The 15,508-nt window shown below is 41.0% G+C and overlaps 1 protein-coding gene across 2 annotated transcripts in view; it reads right to left on the bottom strand.

The window, feature by feature from the left end:
* Positions 1 to 15,508, bottom strand: part of SLC25A32 (solute carrier family 25 member 32) — a 27,956-nt gene extending 12,448 nt beyond the window's left edge. For both annotated transcript variants that reach the window (XM_075920243.1, XM_075920244.1), the window contains exons 1-4: positions 15,191 to 15,508; positions 10,564 to 10,714; positions 2,363 to 2,448; positions 1,003 to 1,163 (exon numbers count right to left, since the gene is read on the bottom strand). In XM_075920243.1, the coding sequence (XP_075776358.1) occupies positions 1,003 to 1,163; positions 2,363 to 2,448; positions 10,564 to 10,714; positions 15,191 to 15,368 (576 nt within the window). In that variant the 5' untranslated portion in view covers positions 15,369 to 15,508. The remainder of the gene's footprint in view (positions 1 to 1,002; positions 1,164 to 2,362; positions 2,449 to 10,563; positions 10,715 to 15,190) is intronic.

Here is a 15,508-nt window from a genome sequence, read left to right as displayed (position 1 = left end):
TGTAATAGCATGTAATTGAATAGTAGTGTAACCACATGAAATTTTAGCCATCTAACAACCCTACTTGCTATATCAATCTCAGAATACTGAGATCAGATTTCTATCAGCAAATAAGGGAGATGAACATTCAGTAACCTACTCATAGTAGCTAAGAGCCAGTAAACCTATTCCTCCACGGTAGTTTGATTAGAACAACCAGCGTTCTTCAAGTCTCTAAGGTACTGATGACTATCCAGTGTCATGACCTGAATGAGGGAAGGCAGAATGAAGTTCAAATCTAGTTTTTATTTTTTTCCCTTAAATAAATTATCACATGGGGAGAATAAAAGAGCTACAGCGGCAGTTGGGTAGCTAGTTGCTGTAGCCAAATTTAAAATTCTACAAAATATTTGGATCTTGATGACAACACTTTACAGGCCTCAATGTCTGTAAATGGGATGAGTGAGGTAACTGTAGTATTGTCCATAAAAATGGAAGGAAGATTAATAACTCTGTTTCAGTCATACTTCATTTAAGACAATGATTGGACATTCACGAGATGTCAGAAAGACAAGCAGAGATGGGACTGGATGTGGGGGAACAGTTTGATCAGTAACAGCATCAATCTGCAGTAGAAATTATGCTCTGTTGCTGACACCTCAGTTCTCCAATGACTAGAAGGAATATTACAGAAGAAAAATTCATGATTATTAAGCCAAAGCAGTTCTGGCTTCAACTTTTCCATTTTAGCTATACTCCTCTCACTTTAGCCCATACTGCTTTTGTCCATACACCTCATAGCCTTCCCTCTTCTAGTTTCACTACTGCTTATCTTTTTGCAACCTCTGCTTACCATTATAATCCTTTTCTGACAGCAGTCTTCTCATGTGGTAGAAACAGGCTTATGAGACAATGAAAGGCAGCTTTTAAAATAACATGTTTCTTTCCAATTCCACAAGAGCCACCGTGCTATTACATCTGTGAAATTCCAGAATTCCTATCCATAATGCTAAATTATATTACCTTATATAAGCCACGTATACCCTCCAGCTTGTATATCTTTATTAGAGCATCAAACATTCCTTTGTACTGGTGCTTCGATGATTCAATGCCAGTATCATATTGTAACACAAGCCGCGTCTTCGTTACCCATATCGGGTTTGTGATACAGAGGGTCATGACTCCTAAGAACAGATGGAAGTTACACTAATATTAACAATGCCAGCTATGAAGGTTTGCACCAGTTTGTTCAGTTCAGTACAACATACAAAGTTCTACTATAACATCCATCCATCCTACAAGAGTACTCAACAAGAAAAATTTAGGCAACCTACTCTTTTCCTCTGGACTTTTGAGACAATAATTTATGGGGTCTATGCAGAGGTGCATGCAGCAGACCACAGGACTCCCTGTGTACCCCCTGCATTAGAACCAATGATATACCTCCTTTACTCCACCCTGGTTCAAACAGTGGAATCTGGACATAAGAAGTTTGTTTTATTTTATATGTGCTTTAATCACCACAATTCATCCTTATGGTACACGAATCTTGTAAATTAAACAAATGTGCACAGAAATAAAATATTCATGTAGTGAACCACTTAGAGCTATCAGAATGATTGACCTGATGTAGTTTAACAGATTATTTTAAGTCATAGGACTTTAATGTAATGACAAACTAATACTATTTAATGAGTGGGTGTCTCACTAAACTAAATATTAAAGCAATATTGTACAGCAACAAGAATTCCTTCAAAGCTCCCAGATTAATGTCTACATCAGAAAAACATATAAAAACATTATGAATGATTTAGACTAAAAATCGCCATAAACAAATAATTGTATTTTGTAGGTAAGATATTTTCAGCTGTAGATTGGACCTGTAGTGTCAATCAGATCTGGAATTCAGATCCTTTTAACACCTGAATAATAAAATTGATCTGAATTCTAGATCTTATTGACACTATAGGTCCAAGTCACCGCTCAAAGCCAATGAAGTTATTGCACTGACTTCAAAAGATGCCTGACTGGATCCAATATCTGTGTGTGTCTTCCAAGTTCTCAAAATGAACTTTAATACATTTAATAATTTTTGGCCTTTTATTTCACAGCTGCATATAGTCTAAGCACTAGTATTTGTATAAAATATTAAGAAAAGAGATCTATGCATCCATAAAACATTTAAGGAGTTGCTGTTTATGAATAAAACTGTAGAGTACACAGCTGTCCAATTAAACATTATTATTTATTAATTTATAAGTGAGTGCAGCTGGACTGAAACACTTGCACTTGCCATCTGGAAGAAAAAACAACATTGACAAAGGCAAAAACAACATATGGATAGGCTGGAAGTAAACATTAATCTTGTTTGCACTTTCCTCACCAGCCTCAGCAGCTGACACTAGGTGTTCGGTTGCACCGAGACTTTCCAGCTTTCTTTCTTCCTTGTAGGCTTTGATGGCATTATAACTAGAAAAAAGTAAAACATAGATAGAAGAAATACATATAATTTAGGAAAAGACTGTATATTTCTTTATTCACCCTTACAGAGCAGAGAGAGTCAAAGGCTAACCTGTCTTAGGAGATGCAATACAAGTTGCTGAATTGTAGCTTTCGGCTATTTAAATATCTTTTACAACAGTATCCTTAAAATGACAGAATATTCCTAGATGACAGAAATGGGACTACACCCTGTAACTTTCATCTGAACTCAAGAATTAGTTTGTATGAATTGTAAAAGACTGCTTCTTCATAAAACCTAGGCTGCAGATATCTTTTCTAGCACTACATTACTTAGATCTGCTGGACTGACCTCATGCCCCCAGTTTGAATTCTGGATTTTGGGTGAACTTTCTCTTGGAGGTTAACACGTAGAAGTCAGAAGAGAATCTTAGAATTCTAGAACTGGAAGGGGCCATGAGAGGTCACTGACTCCAGTCCCCTGCCCTCACGGCAAGAACCAAGCACTGTCTAGATCATCCCTGATAGATAAATATCTCCAGTGATGGATAGATAAGAGCAGGTTGGAGATTCCACAACCTCCCTAGGCAATTTATTCCAGCGTTTAACCACCCTGACTGTTAGGAAGTTTTTCCTAATGGCCAACCTAAACCTCCCTTGTTGAAATTTAAGCCCATTGCTTCTTGTCCTATCATCGGAGGTCAAGGAAAACAATTTTTCTCCTTGTAACACCCCTTTTAGATACTTGAAAACCACTATCATGTCCCCTGTCTGTCTTCTCTTTTCTAAATTAAACAAGCCCAATTCTTTCAGTATTCCCTCATAGCTCATGTATTCTAGACCTTTAATCATTCATGTTGCTCTTCTCTGGACCTTCTCCAAATCTTTCTTGAAACGTGGTGCCCAGAACTAGATACAATACTCCACTTGAGGCCTAATGAGCGCAGAGTAGAGTGGAAGAATGACTTCTTGTGTCTTTCTCACAACAGTCCTGTTAATGCATCCCAGAATCATGTTTGCTTTTTTTTGTGACAGCATCGCACTGGTTACTCTTGTTTAATTTGTGGTCCACTATGACCCCTAAATCCCTTTCAGCAGTACTCCTTCCTAGACAGTTGTTTCCCATTCTGTATGTGTAAAACTGATTGTTCCTTCCTAAGTGGAGTACTTGGCATTTGTCCTTATTTCATCCTATTTACCGCACACCATTTCTCCAGTTTGTCCAGATCATTTTGAATTTTGACTCTAACCTCCAAAGCACTTTAAATCTGTCCCAGTTTGGTGGTATCTGCAAACTTAATAATTGTACTCTCTACGCCATCATCTAAATCATTGATGAAGATATTGAACAGAACTGGTCCCAAATCAGACACCTGCGGAACCACTCATTATGCCTTTCCAGCATGACTGCAAACTGTTAATAACTACTCTCTGAATAAGCTCTAAATAATCAGAACAGTTTTACAGAGTTGCAGCAAATAATTGTTCTCTATTTGAATTAGTTCTGGGCAGCGGGGAATCAGTTGCCATTTTACAGTTAATGAACAAATTTAACACTCTATACATTGAACAAAAGACCCCAAAGGGCAAAAAACCATCACCTCAAAAGAAATTTTGAGAAGCTGACTAGCACACATTGATTTCTTTACACGTCTTTCTTTTCAGCTTCAGTAAACTAACTTACAGTGCCTATTTAATCACTAATATCTATTGAAATTCAGGTTCTTATTTTCTATTTAGCATAAATTATTTCAGGTTTAAGAAAAAAGGATTCACAATGCTTGACCAAAAGAGCTTCCATATTAGGTCAGACAGTAATCCATTTTGCCTACTATCCTATCTCTAACAGAGGCCAGTACAAGAGCTTCAGGGAAAAACATAGAACAGGACAAATATGTTGTGAACTACCCTATTTTGTTCTCTACACTCTGGTTACAGGACTTAGGGTTGGTCCTGAACATGTGGTTTCATCCCTGATCATCTTAGTTAATAGTCATTGATGGACCTATTTTCCATGAACCTACCTATCTCTTTTTGGAACCCAGTTATACTTTTGGCCATCACAACATCCAATTACAATTATTTCTACAGATTAATTGTGAGTTTTATGAAAAGTGATTCCTTATTTGTATTAAAATCATTTATTAATTTCATAGAGTGACCCCTGGTTTTTGCATGTAGAATAGTGATAGAAATGTAGCCGTGTTAGTCTGGGGTAGCTGAAGCAAAATGCAGGACAATGTAGCACTTTAAAGACTAACAAGATGGTTTATTAGATGATGAGCTTTCGTGGGCCAGACCCACTTGATCTGAGGAAGTGGGTCTGGCCCACGAAAGCTCATCATCTAATAAACCATCTTGTTAGTCTTTCAAGTGCTACATCGTCCTGCATTTTGCCCTGGTTTTTGGACAGCATGAAATTTGTCTATTCATGTTCTCCACACTATTCATTATTTTATAGACCTCTCTTATATCCCTACTTAGAAGTCTCCTTTCCAAGTGAACAGACTCAATCCTTTTAGTTTCTTCTCATATGGAAACCAGTCCATACCTTTGATTATCTTGCTATTCTCTGAACCTTTTCCAGTTCCGCTATATCCTTTTTCAGATGGGACAAACAGAATTGGACACACTATCCCAGGAGTGGAGATACCATGGATTTATGAAATCGTAATATATCCCCTTCCTAGTAGTTCCTAACATACTGGGAGACTTTTAGATTGCTGTTGTGCATGGAGCGGAAATTTTCAGAGAACTATCCATGCTGACTCCAATATCTCATTTAATTTACCATTTTGTTACCCTCTGTAACTCCTCACAGTAGGGATGTTAAATAGCATATAACTGTATAGTTGTGTAATCGCATCAAATTTTAGTGGTTACATGAGTATTCGATAGTCCCCAGAGGCAGGGCTGGCAGCCAACGTGCTCCCAGCCCCACTCCCGGGAAGCCCCTTACCACCTTGCGCTGTTGCCTCTCTAGCAGAGGCAGCAGTGCAGGGGGGCAAGCAGGAGCAGGTCCACAAGGGGAGCTGGTTTAAAAACCAGCTCTGCATGAAGACCGACTCCCATCTACCACCCTGCACTGATGCCTCTGATACACAGGCAGCAGCACGGGGTGGCACCAGCTCCTGTCCGTGTGGGGTCTGAGCTCCCCACAGACAGAAGCTGCTTCGCAGCAACCTCCCTTGCCTCCCGACTCTGCGCTGCTGCCTTCACTGTTATACAGGCAGTCCCCGAGTTACGCGGATCCGACTTATATCGGATCCGCAGTTACGAACGGGGCTTTTCTCGCCCCGGAAGACGGGAGCGGCAGGACGCCCAGATGCGCCGCGGTCCGCCGCCCCCATCCTCCGGGGCGAGAAAAGCTGCTCCCCGTCTCCCTGGTCTGCAGGGAGACGGGGAGCAAAGCCTTGGAGCACGCCCGCAGCGGGACCAGCAGACCAGGGAGATGGGGAGCAAAGCCTCGGAGCACACCAGCAGTGGGACAGCTGCTGTGCGCCTGGACTGTCCCACTGCCCGCGTGCTCTGCGGCTTTGCTCCGCGTCTCCCAGGTCAGCAGACCAGGGAGACGGAGCAAAGCCATGGAGGACTTGGGCGGTCCCGCCACCCCCATCTCCCTGGTCTGCTGGGTGGGAGGGGGGTGCAGCTAGTGCCCCCCCCCAGAAGACCAGGCTTTTCTTGCGTACCCCTGGGGTAGAGCAGCTGGGGGCTGCCGGGTTGGTCCGGACCAACCCGGCAGCACCCCAGCTGCTCTGCCCCAGGCGTCCTGATTCAGCCGCTGCTGGTCAGTTTCAGCAGCGGCTGAATCAGGACGCCTGGGGCAGAGCAGATGGGGGGCTGCTGGGTTGCTCCAGTAGCGCCGAGGAGCCGCGCTACTGGAGCAACCCAGCAGCACCCCAGCTGCTCTGCCCCAGGCGTCCCCAAGTCAGCTGCTGCTGAAACTGACCAGCGGCTGACTACATGAAGCCCGAGGCAGAGATGCTCTGCCCCAGGCTTCCTGGAATCAGCCGCTAATCAGTTTCAGCAGCAGCTGACTTGGGGACGCCTGGGTTTCTTAAGTTGAATCTGTATGTAAGTCAGAACTGGCGTCCAGATTCAGCCGCGGTTGAAACTGATCAGTTTCAGCAGCGGCTGACGCCAGTTCCGACTTACATACAGATTCAACTTAAGAACAAACCTACAGTCCCTATCTTGTATGTAACCCGGGGACTGCCTGTATACCTGCAACAAAACTTGTGCCAAGTAGGACACATGGCCAGAAAGCATTAAACGATCTCAGGCCAAATGACCCAAAGTCAACCTGTAGAAACAGGTGAGAAAAGCATAAATGCTAATTAAAGCCATACAATGCTTTAAACAGTGCTTTTAACAATAGTTAAACACTGGAAAGAATTGCCTAGGAAGGTAGCAGAATCTCCATCATTGGAGATATTTAAGAGCAGGTTAGATAGGCATTTGTCAGGGATGATTTATATAGTGCTTGGTCCTACTGTGAAGGCAGAGGATTGGACTTGATGATCTCTCAAGGTCCCTTCCAGGTTTAGTATTCTATGATTCTAGCTAGGCTAGAACTTAGAAATACAAACCTATATTAGAAATTAGAGGCAATACTAGTTATGTGTGTTTATCTTATATATGCTAACCATGTAAATGGACATTTCCGGTCTATTGCTACAACTGATGGTTCAGTGATTAAAGGGGAATATTAACATTTAGATGAATCATAATGTCACTGTCAACATTTTGTGATAAACTGCTTAAAGATTATGTGTAATTACTATGAGGTTACATCAAAAGAGTATTGTGTTTCCCAGGCCAATAGGCTGCTGCTGCAAATATATAAAGGCCCATGGGTCCTAAACCTGTTGGTCTCATATCTACTTGGATGCACCTGAGGAAAGCTGCAAGACATAAGATCTCAGGATACTGGGGTGCCCTGGAAAATTATTATTAATCTGGAGTGTATTCATAAGAAAATGGTATGTATGACATAGGAGCTAATTGTTCTACCCCACTCAGCACTGATCAGCAATGGCCATTGATTTAGGATCCCAGATCTGCTTGAGATTTCATACAGGAGAAACCTAAATCATAAGGACTGAGGTCACAGTCATTGGATGGGAATCACCCCGGGTATGGGTTTTGGACTATGACCATGGACTAAATTCTAAGAGAACTTTTGCAAGTACAAGATCACCATCTCTGTTACGTAACACAATTTCAAGAATTGAATCCGTATCTATAAACATACAGAATTTTTAACCAACACTCGTTCTTTAATACATTTTTGTTTAGTTAATAAGAATTGGCTATAACTGTGGGTTTGAGATAAGGTCTGAAATATTTATTCATCTGGAAGGTAAAGTAGCCTACCCTTTGGGATTAGTTGGGATGTTAGAGTAACTGAATAAAAATGATCTTATCAGTTAGTAGCAAGTTAATGGTGTTCATTACACTCAGCTGGTTGCCAGGGAGGTGGCTTTGCAGCAGCAGGGAAGCTACCTCCCCCTGGATCTGGACTAGCAAGGGCTGGCAGCCCCACTCTGGGGAGGCTTCACTGGGGGCTCTCCAGCATAAAGCTTATTTAACTTTTAAAGTGAACAGCCTGCAGCGTGTAACCACTGAGATTTTCAGCAGCTACATGGTTACCTATTTAACTGAATTTTAACATCCCTAGAGATTAGTAGAACTTTATTTGACAGGAGTGTCTGGGTTATGGCCTGAGACTGGGTACTTTAAGGGAACTGAGTGGTTTGGACTGCAGAGTGATCAATAAGGGAATACAGAAGCTGTTTAGTGCTACTAAATATAAGTTTTGGAGTAACCACCATCTTTGGGGATTGTCATCCCATATCTTGAAGTGCACCCTAATTGAGTCACCTCAGCTGGTGCCCCGGGGACTCTGCATATCACAGGGGGTACACAACTGGTTGAAAGACTGCTCCCAAAAAGTAGTTATCAGTGCTGATGGTCGTACCAGAAAAATATACCCAGTGGGGTCCTGCAGTAGTGTATCCTGGGTCCAGAACGCCTCAACATTTTCATTAAGGACTTAAATAATGGAATAGGGAGAATGGTTATAAAATCTGCAGATTATATGAGGCTGAGATGGATAGCAAGTACTATGGAGTATAGGATTAGAATTAAAAATGACCTTGACAAACTGGAGAATTTTTATGAAATCAACAAGATGAAAATCAGTAAAGGCAAATGATGTCAAAGAAAAAACAAATGCAAGTAACTGCTAGACAGCAATATGCACTCTGGGCCAGCATATGATCATCAGGGCTCGACAAATGATACAATCTACTTGCCCGTGCCGAGTAGATTGTAACCCGGAAGAGCTGGGTTCGGGCGATCTGCGCACGTGCAGAATGATCTGCGCATGCGCAGATTGCTGGACAGCGCGGCTGGCAAGCAGGACTCACCGCGGTTCGGCGAACCCTGATGATCATATTGTCGCAGCTGTGAAAGGATGTTATTATTCTGGAGCATATGAATAGGAATGTAGCATGTATGACATAGAAGGCAATTGTTCTACTCCACTCAGCACTGGTTAGGCCTCAGATGGAGAATCATATCTAGTTGTACATGGCAGGTAATAAGAAAACATGGACATATTAGAGAGAGGAGAGTAACAAAAATGATAAAAGGCCTATAAGGAAGGCTGTGTGTACAATAATAAGGCTATGTGGGTATGTTTAGTCCTGAGCTGGAGGTAAAGAGGGACATGACGTAACAGTCTTCAAATAATAAGCGCAATTATAAAGAAGAGTATGATCAATTGCTCTCCATATCCACTGATGGTAGGAAATTAGTAATAAGCTTAAGCTATAGCAAGGGAAATTTAAGTTAGATATTAAGAAACTTTCTGACTATAAGGAAATTAAATAGTAGAACAGGCTACCAAAGGAGTTTATGCAAACCCTGTCATGGAAAGACTTGAAGAACAAATTAAACAACTATTAGGGATGGTCTAAGTGTACTTGAACCTACACTAGAGTGGAGGGATAGACTACATGACCTCTTGAAGTCCCTTTTAGACCTATACTGCCATTTTCTCTATTTGTTGACTACGTTTTAAAGGAAGTCGAACCACTGACCTGGTAAAAAAAAAAAATCACTGGCTAAGCATCTGGAACCCAAGTTTGCTGAAGTGCTAAACTAGCTTTTAAGTGCACTGCCCCCTACTGAGGGTGCAGAATGACTTTTTTCCATTTTAGTCCATTCAAATAGTTCAATGACAAGTTCAATCAAAGTTAAGAATCTGATTGAGAATGAGAAAAACAAGAACAGGAAAACCTGTTTTCCCTATTCCAATTCATGAATAAAAATGGGATGTGAGAAGATATGCTAGTTCTAAAATCTTGAAGGATTTGGTGACCAGAAAATATGTGTCAAATTACTAAACACAGATAGCATTTCCTTAAAGCAATATGTTTTAAATACATTACGTTTTGATAATCTTTTTCTTATGTATCCAGCACATTTAAGGTAGTTTAATTTAATAAAAGCTATTTTAAAATGCTTTTTGATGCATTTATTTGAATTTCAATTACCATTCAAATATTAGAAAAGATGCAAATAACAATTAATCTAATAAATGCATCATTCTTCGTTTTCTAATAAAATGTAAAAAACCAGAGACACTGAATGTGTTTTGCACTACATAATTTCTTAAGAAAGTGTATAGACATATAAACTACCACATTTCCCATCAAGGTTTTATTTAGCTGTAATTTAGCACTTCTGAATGTTTATATTACTCAATGAGAATGAACCTTTCTTTAGGAAAGCTACAGAAGAAATGCAAGACTATATTAAAAGTGATTTAACTCAAGCCTCCTGCTTGCTAATTGAAATAATTTGATTAGCTGGTTAAATTATGATTAAAACTTTAATTTAATCAATTCAGCCTTTTCACTAGAGCACACTACCCTCTGAGGCACGCACTACAATTTACAAGTCCCTATCCCAAACTGCTTACAGTGTAAATAAGACTTCAAATAGCAAGTGATGACAAAGGGTAACTTTTATGTACCCCCTTCCCCAAAATCAAAGCATCACTTACGATCAAGCATCATTTTGCATAGAATATTAATATTCTACAGATCCACTTACAAGAAAAAGTAGAGTCCCCAGGAGGCACCTGCACCCCATATGTTTGGGGTCACTCCTTTATACAGGCCTTGTAATCCTTCTTGCTTCCAAACAGTGGTCAAACAATGTAGAATTCCATTATATTTTGGTCTCAATTCCAACCCATCACTTACTATTAAAAAAAAATAAGAGATTACATTAGAAAAACAACATTCCATAAATTGAGAAATTGAACTATATAAAACCCACAAGGCAAATACCTTCTTCCCTACGTGGAGTGATAAAGGAAGTTATAGTGAACCTCCCGACATAACTAATAATGGTAGAGCCTTGGACTTACAGGAACGGAGAAACTCTAAACAAAACGTTATGGTTGGTCTTTCAAAAGATTACAATGGAACATTGACTTAATGTAGTTTTGAAACTTACTATGCAGAAGATAAATGCTGCTTTTAATCATTTAAATTTAAATAAAGCAAGCACAGAAACACTTTCTATACTTTGCCAAATCTTTTTAAAGACTTTTCCTTATATTTTAGCAGTTTACATTTAACACAGTGTAAACAGAATTGTATTATTGTATAAAATTGAAGACTAGTATGATCATTAATTAATTGTTATGTTATGATGGTGATGAGCCTAATGTAACCTTGTATCTATCTTGGCTGGGTGTGGATATACATATATAATTATTGTAAGAACACTGCATTGCTGACTTATGTACTGATTTGTTTCATTTTAAAGTTCAAACTGTAAATGAATATTCATCAGCTTAAACTGTTAGCTCGATGAATATTCATAGGAACGGTTGTTGTTTCATTAATATGTAATTAATATGTCCCACAACCAATCATTTTAAAGCTATGCAAAAGAGCATCTTGTACAGACCAATCACTTCAAAACAGAACCCTCATGCATATGCATGAGTCTAACCTATAAAGGCCTGAGCAACACCCGTTTTGCTGTTGCGTCGGGCTAGGTGTAGGTTAGACTAGTGCATGAGAGGTGTATGTGTGTGGTCTAACGTCTTGTCCCGGGTTGTATGAGTGAGGTTTAGCATCATCTACGAGTTAAGCCAAGCGGAAGGCTTGGTCTTATATTCTGATAATCTTACTTAATTAGGTTTAGGTTAGATAGTTTAGATTTTAGATAGATTAGATCTCGTTGTCGAGTCTGTCTGTCAGGCAGCGTCGGTCACAGCACGTCTGCCATCGTCGTGCCTCTTCGGCGGGTGCGTTGCGAGTTAGTTAGGGTATTATTTTAGGATAAGTGTAGGATAGGTTAGTTTAGAGTCTAGTGTCCATCGCCGTTCCAGCTGTGCCGAAGTGCAGGAAGAAGCCTAAGGTCTCAGTGCAGGAGAACACATCGCTCCTGATTCCAGTGCTTCGAGGGACCTCCTGGCTGCTCCTCTCCCGAGGCTTTCAACTAGCCAACGGATTGAGGATGAAAGGTTATCCCATGCAAAGTTTGGTTGCGGTAGCTGTTATAGTGTCCAAGTTATTAGTGCACAAACTTACAAACATTCTCCTTTATATATTAGATATGCACACTAACTGTTGGGTGCCACAGTGGCACACATCCAAACAAGTGCACATGACATCAATATTGGTGCACAGGACAAAACTCACTCTGTTCACAGATGGAAAATCTTAGAGGGAACACTGATTCAGCCTTGATCTAAAGATCAAGCTAAAGCAAACACTGTGACTTCTCCAACTTTATTAAGACTTGGTAGCAATTAGAAAGTCAGGTAAAAGTTTTTCAACCAGAATGGCTTCCTGGATTACAGTACTTTTGCAGCAGAACTAAACTCTTTTCAGAAATGGTAGTCTGGTAACAGAAACACAGAAAGCATTTTCTGTTTATTATATCCATTCTTTGATATGTCTCATGTACATAACATGTGACAAAGACTAAGACTGGGGAAAGAAATGGCTCAGCAAGATCTCAAAATAATAGGGAAGCTAGAGCCTGGAACATATATTAGGGTGGTCAGTGAATTTGTTGTTTAGCCATACAATCTTAAACTCATGTTATCAATATCATTTCAACATTCTCCTAATCACCCTAATTAACTGTAGTTAGATATCTGGAAGATGGGAATTCCTACCCAAGCCTGCTTTAAAACTTTCAGGGTACATCTACACTTGCTCCCTAGTTCGAGCTAGGGATGCAAATGTAGGCAACAGAAATTGCTAATGAAGCAGGGATTTAAATATCCCACCCTTCATTAGCATAATCTTGCCTGCATGTTATTCCGCTCAACAGCTGATTCGAACCAGGAAGTGCACTCTGGGACGTGTTAGTTTGTCAAGCCTCGTGGTTCGAATGAATGCTGCTACTCAAAAAAAAAATGAGGAGTAACATTAGTTCGAACCAAGGGATTTGATTTGAACTAACACATTCCAAAGCACATTAGCAATTTCGGTCGGCTACAGTTGCATCCCTAGCTCGAACTAGGGAGCAAGTGTAGATGTACCCTCACTTTAATTAATAAATTCAATTTTTTTAACCACTCCTGATTTCTGGTTGACAGCAGAGGCTGGAGATTTCTGGGCTCAATCCTGGCACAGATAAATTAAACCTATCACCTCCATCTCATGTACACAGTATCAGTGAGAATCCATCTTGGGGTTGTGGACACAGTTTTGGTATTACAGTCTCAGCCAATCTTTCACAGGGACAGCTCAAATCCCCTTCCCCTGGTTGATTAGTGACATTGTGGGGCTAAAACCCAGCACCTGTAGCCACGAACACCAGAAATAAAGAGATTGCTGGAAATCACCTGGACCATAGGAGTTTTTTAATCACTGGATGAGATTTATGTTTCTTTTTGCACCAGAGGCATCAGCATGCTCCTCCAGCCAATTATTTCTGGGGATTAAAAAAGAGCATGTGAAGGGCCCATGCTGGTGACAGAAGGAGCCCAAGTCTCAGAGATTTGGGATACAAACTCTAGTCACACCATAAAGCTCTTGAGAAACAGCCAGCATCTGAGGTTTGGGAAATCACAAATGCAATCTAAAATGGAACTGTCAAACTCCATGAGCAAAGACGGAATGCAAAACTTAGAGGGGTCTGTGGCAGTTAACAGCTGAGCTCATTTACAAGACAATTCTAACTAGCATTGCCGAATTAAGGCCAAAATGTGATATTAGATGTCATGGAAAGAAACTTACAAGGCAGGAAGGAGACAAAATTTAGAGGAAGGGACATTGTCTTGTTAAAAACATTACTTGTATTTCCAGCCTATTGAAACTAGTTTATTTTTCATAATCTATGCCATCTGCTGCGAGTCTATCAATAAGCTTTTCAATATGGAAATAAATCTTGTCAATTTTGTTTCTACTCAGTCAGTTTCACTTTCCAGTATCCTAATGCTATGCAAAATGCTCCATCTGTAAGTTTAGGAAAAAGTGTTTCAATCCACACCAAAAAAGTATAAGTCCCCTTAAATCCATTAAGTGTTACAGAAAACATTATATATTTTAAAACTCTTCAAAATGTCACAGCTTTTAATTTGAGACTAAATTATCCACAAATCAATTTAAAATAAATGCAAAGAAATAAAGCAATTTTTAACCTGTACACAGACAAAATAAAATAGAGGCTTCAAAAGGAAGAACACATTAATCACACCAACAGTAGCACATCTGAAAGATTCAATGGGTAGACAAGTTAGTCTGTACAGGATAAGCGTAAAACACAACAAATAATGTGGAAGCACTTTAAAGACTAACAAAACATGTAGATATGTCTTTAAAGTGCTACCAGATTATTTGTTATTTGTTCTTGCGTAAGTTTTTCATCTGAAAGAGTATGACATCTTTCCTGCCTGAAAAACTGCAATTCTAACTTAACTCTCTGCTGACTAGCACCACATCCTACAACAACTGAACTAAACTAAATACGTTTGCCACTACAATTTCATGTATTGGTTCTAAAGATAGTAAAACTGCCCAGTTACATACCATGAGAAAAGTTAGTATAACACATATGGAATTTAATATTGTATGCCACATCCAAACAAGATAAATACTTATTATAATGATGTATTTAGGTTAAGTGTCCTTTGACAGCTTCTTAGATCTAGTCAGTGTAACAAGATTAGTTACAGTTTAGTACTACTTAGATTCTCAATCCTAGGACCAGGCTGCTCAAGATTTGCTGTAAACATAGGGCCTTCTTAGCTCCCACTCACTCCCTCTCTTCATCTCTCACAAGAAGTGTTGAGGTGTGGCTGATTTCCAGCACCCCATGGCACCAGAAAAGGAGGAGCAGGCAACACCTTTCCCAGTTAGCTAAAAATATTCCAGCTGCAAGGCAAAAATCTATGCCTAATGGGGAGGTGTCCCAGCCTGTTTGCCAGAAGCTGGGAACGGGCAACAGGAGAAGAATCACTTAATACTGTTCTGTCTCCATTCCCTCTAAGGCACCTGGCCTTGGCCACTGTCGGAAGCCAGGATACTGGACTAGATGGCCTCTTGGTCCAAACCCAGAGTGGGCTGTCTTATGTTAGAAGCAGACTACGAGACCAGGCTAGAATACAGATTGTGACTCAGTTTCCCCAACAGGCGGAGGAGCCACGCAAGGAGGATGCCCTTTCTGCAGGGAACGGGTGGGGGGAGGGGACCAGAGGGAGGCTCACCAGCAAAGCGGATCTTCACCAGGTCCAGCGGGTGCAGCACCAGAGTGGAGGCGACCCCTCCGCTCAGACCCGCCACCAGGTTCTCGTACCGCACGTGTCTGAACAGGGGCCGCATGGGGGGGCCCGGCGGGGACCCTACCGAGCACACCGGCCCCCGCGCGCCCGGCGCCGCACTCATGGCGCCGCAGCAGAGGCCGAAAGGGCGTGGGCGGGCCCGCCGAGCCGGCCACGCTCCCTAGCTGGCGGGTGGGGCCGAGCCGCTCACGTGGTCAGAGGTGAGACACGAAGACCTCTGACTTCTGCCCCCGGGTGGCGGCA

The sequence above is a fragment of the Pelodiscus sinensis genome, chromosome 2 (assembly GCF_049634645.1).
Source record: "Pelodiscus sinensis isolate JC-2024 chromosome 2, ASM4963464v1, whole genome shotgun sequence".
Classification (NCBI taxonomy): Eukaryota; Metazoa; Chordata; order Testudines; family Trionychidae; genus Pelodiscus; species Pelodiscus sinensis.
Note: the sequence above shows the minus strand (reverse complement) of the source record. Positions and strands in the feature narration are given on the sequence as shown.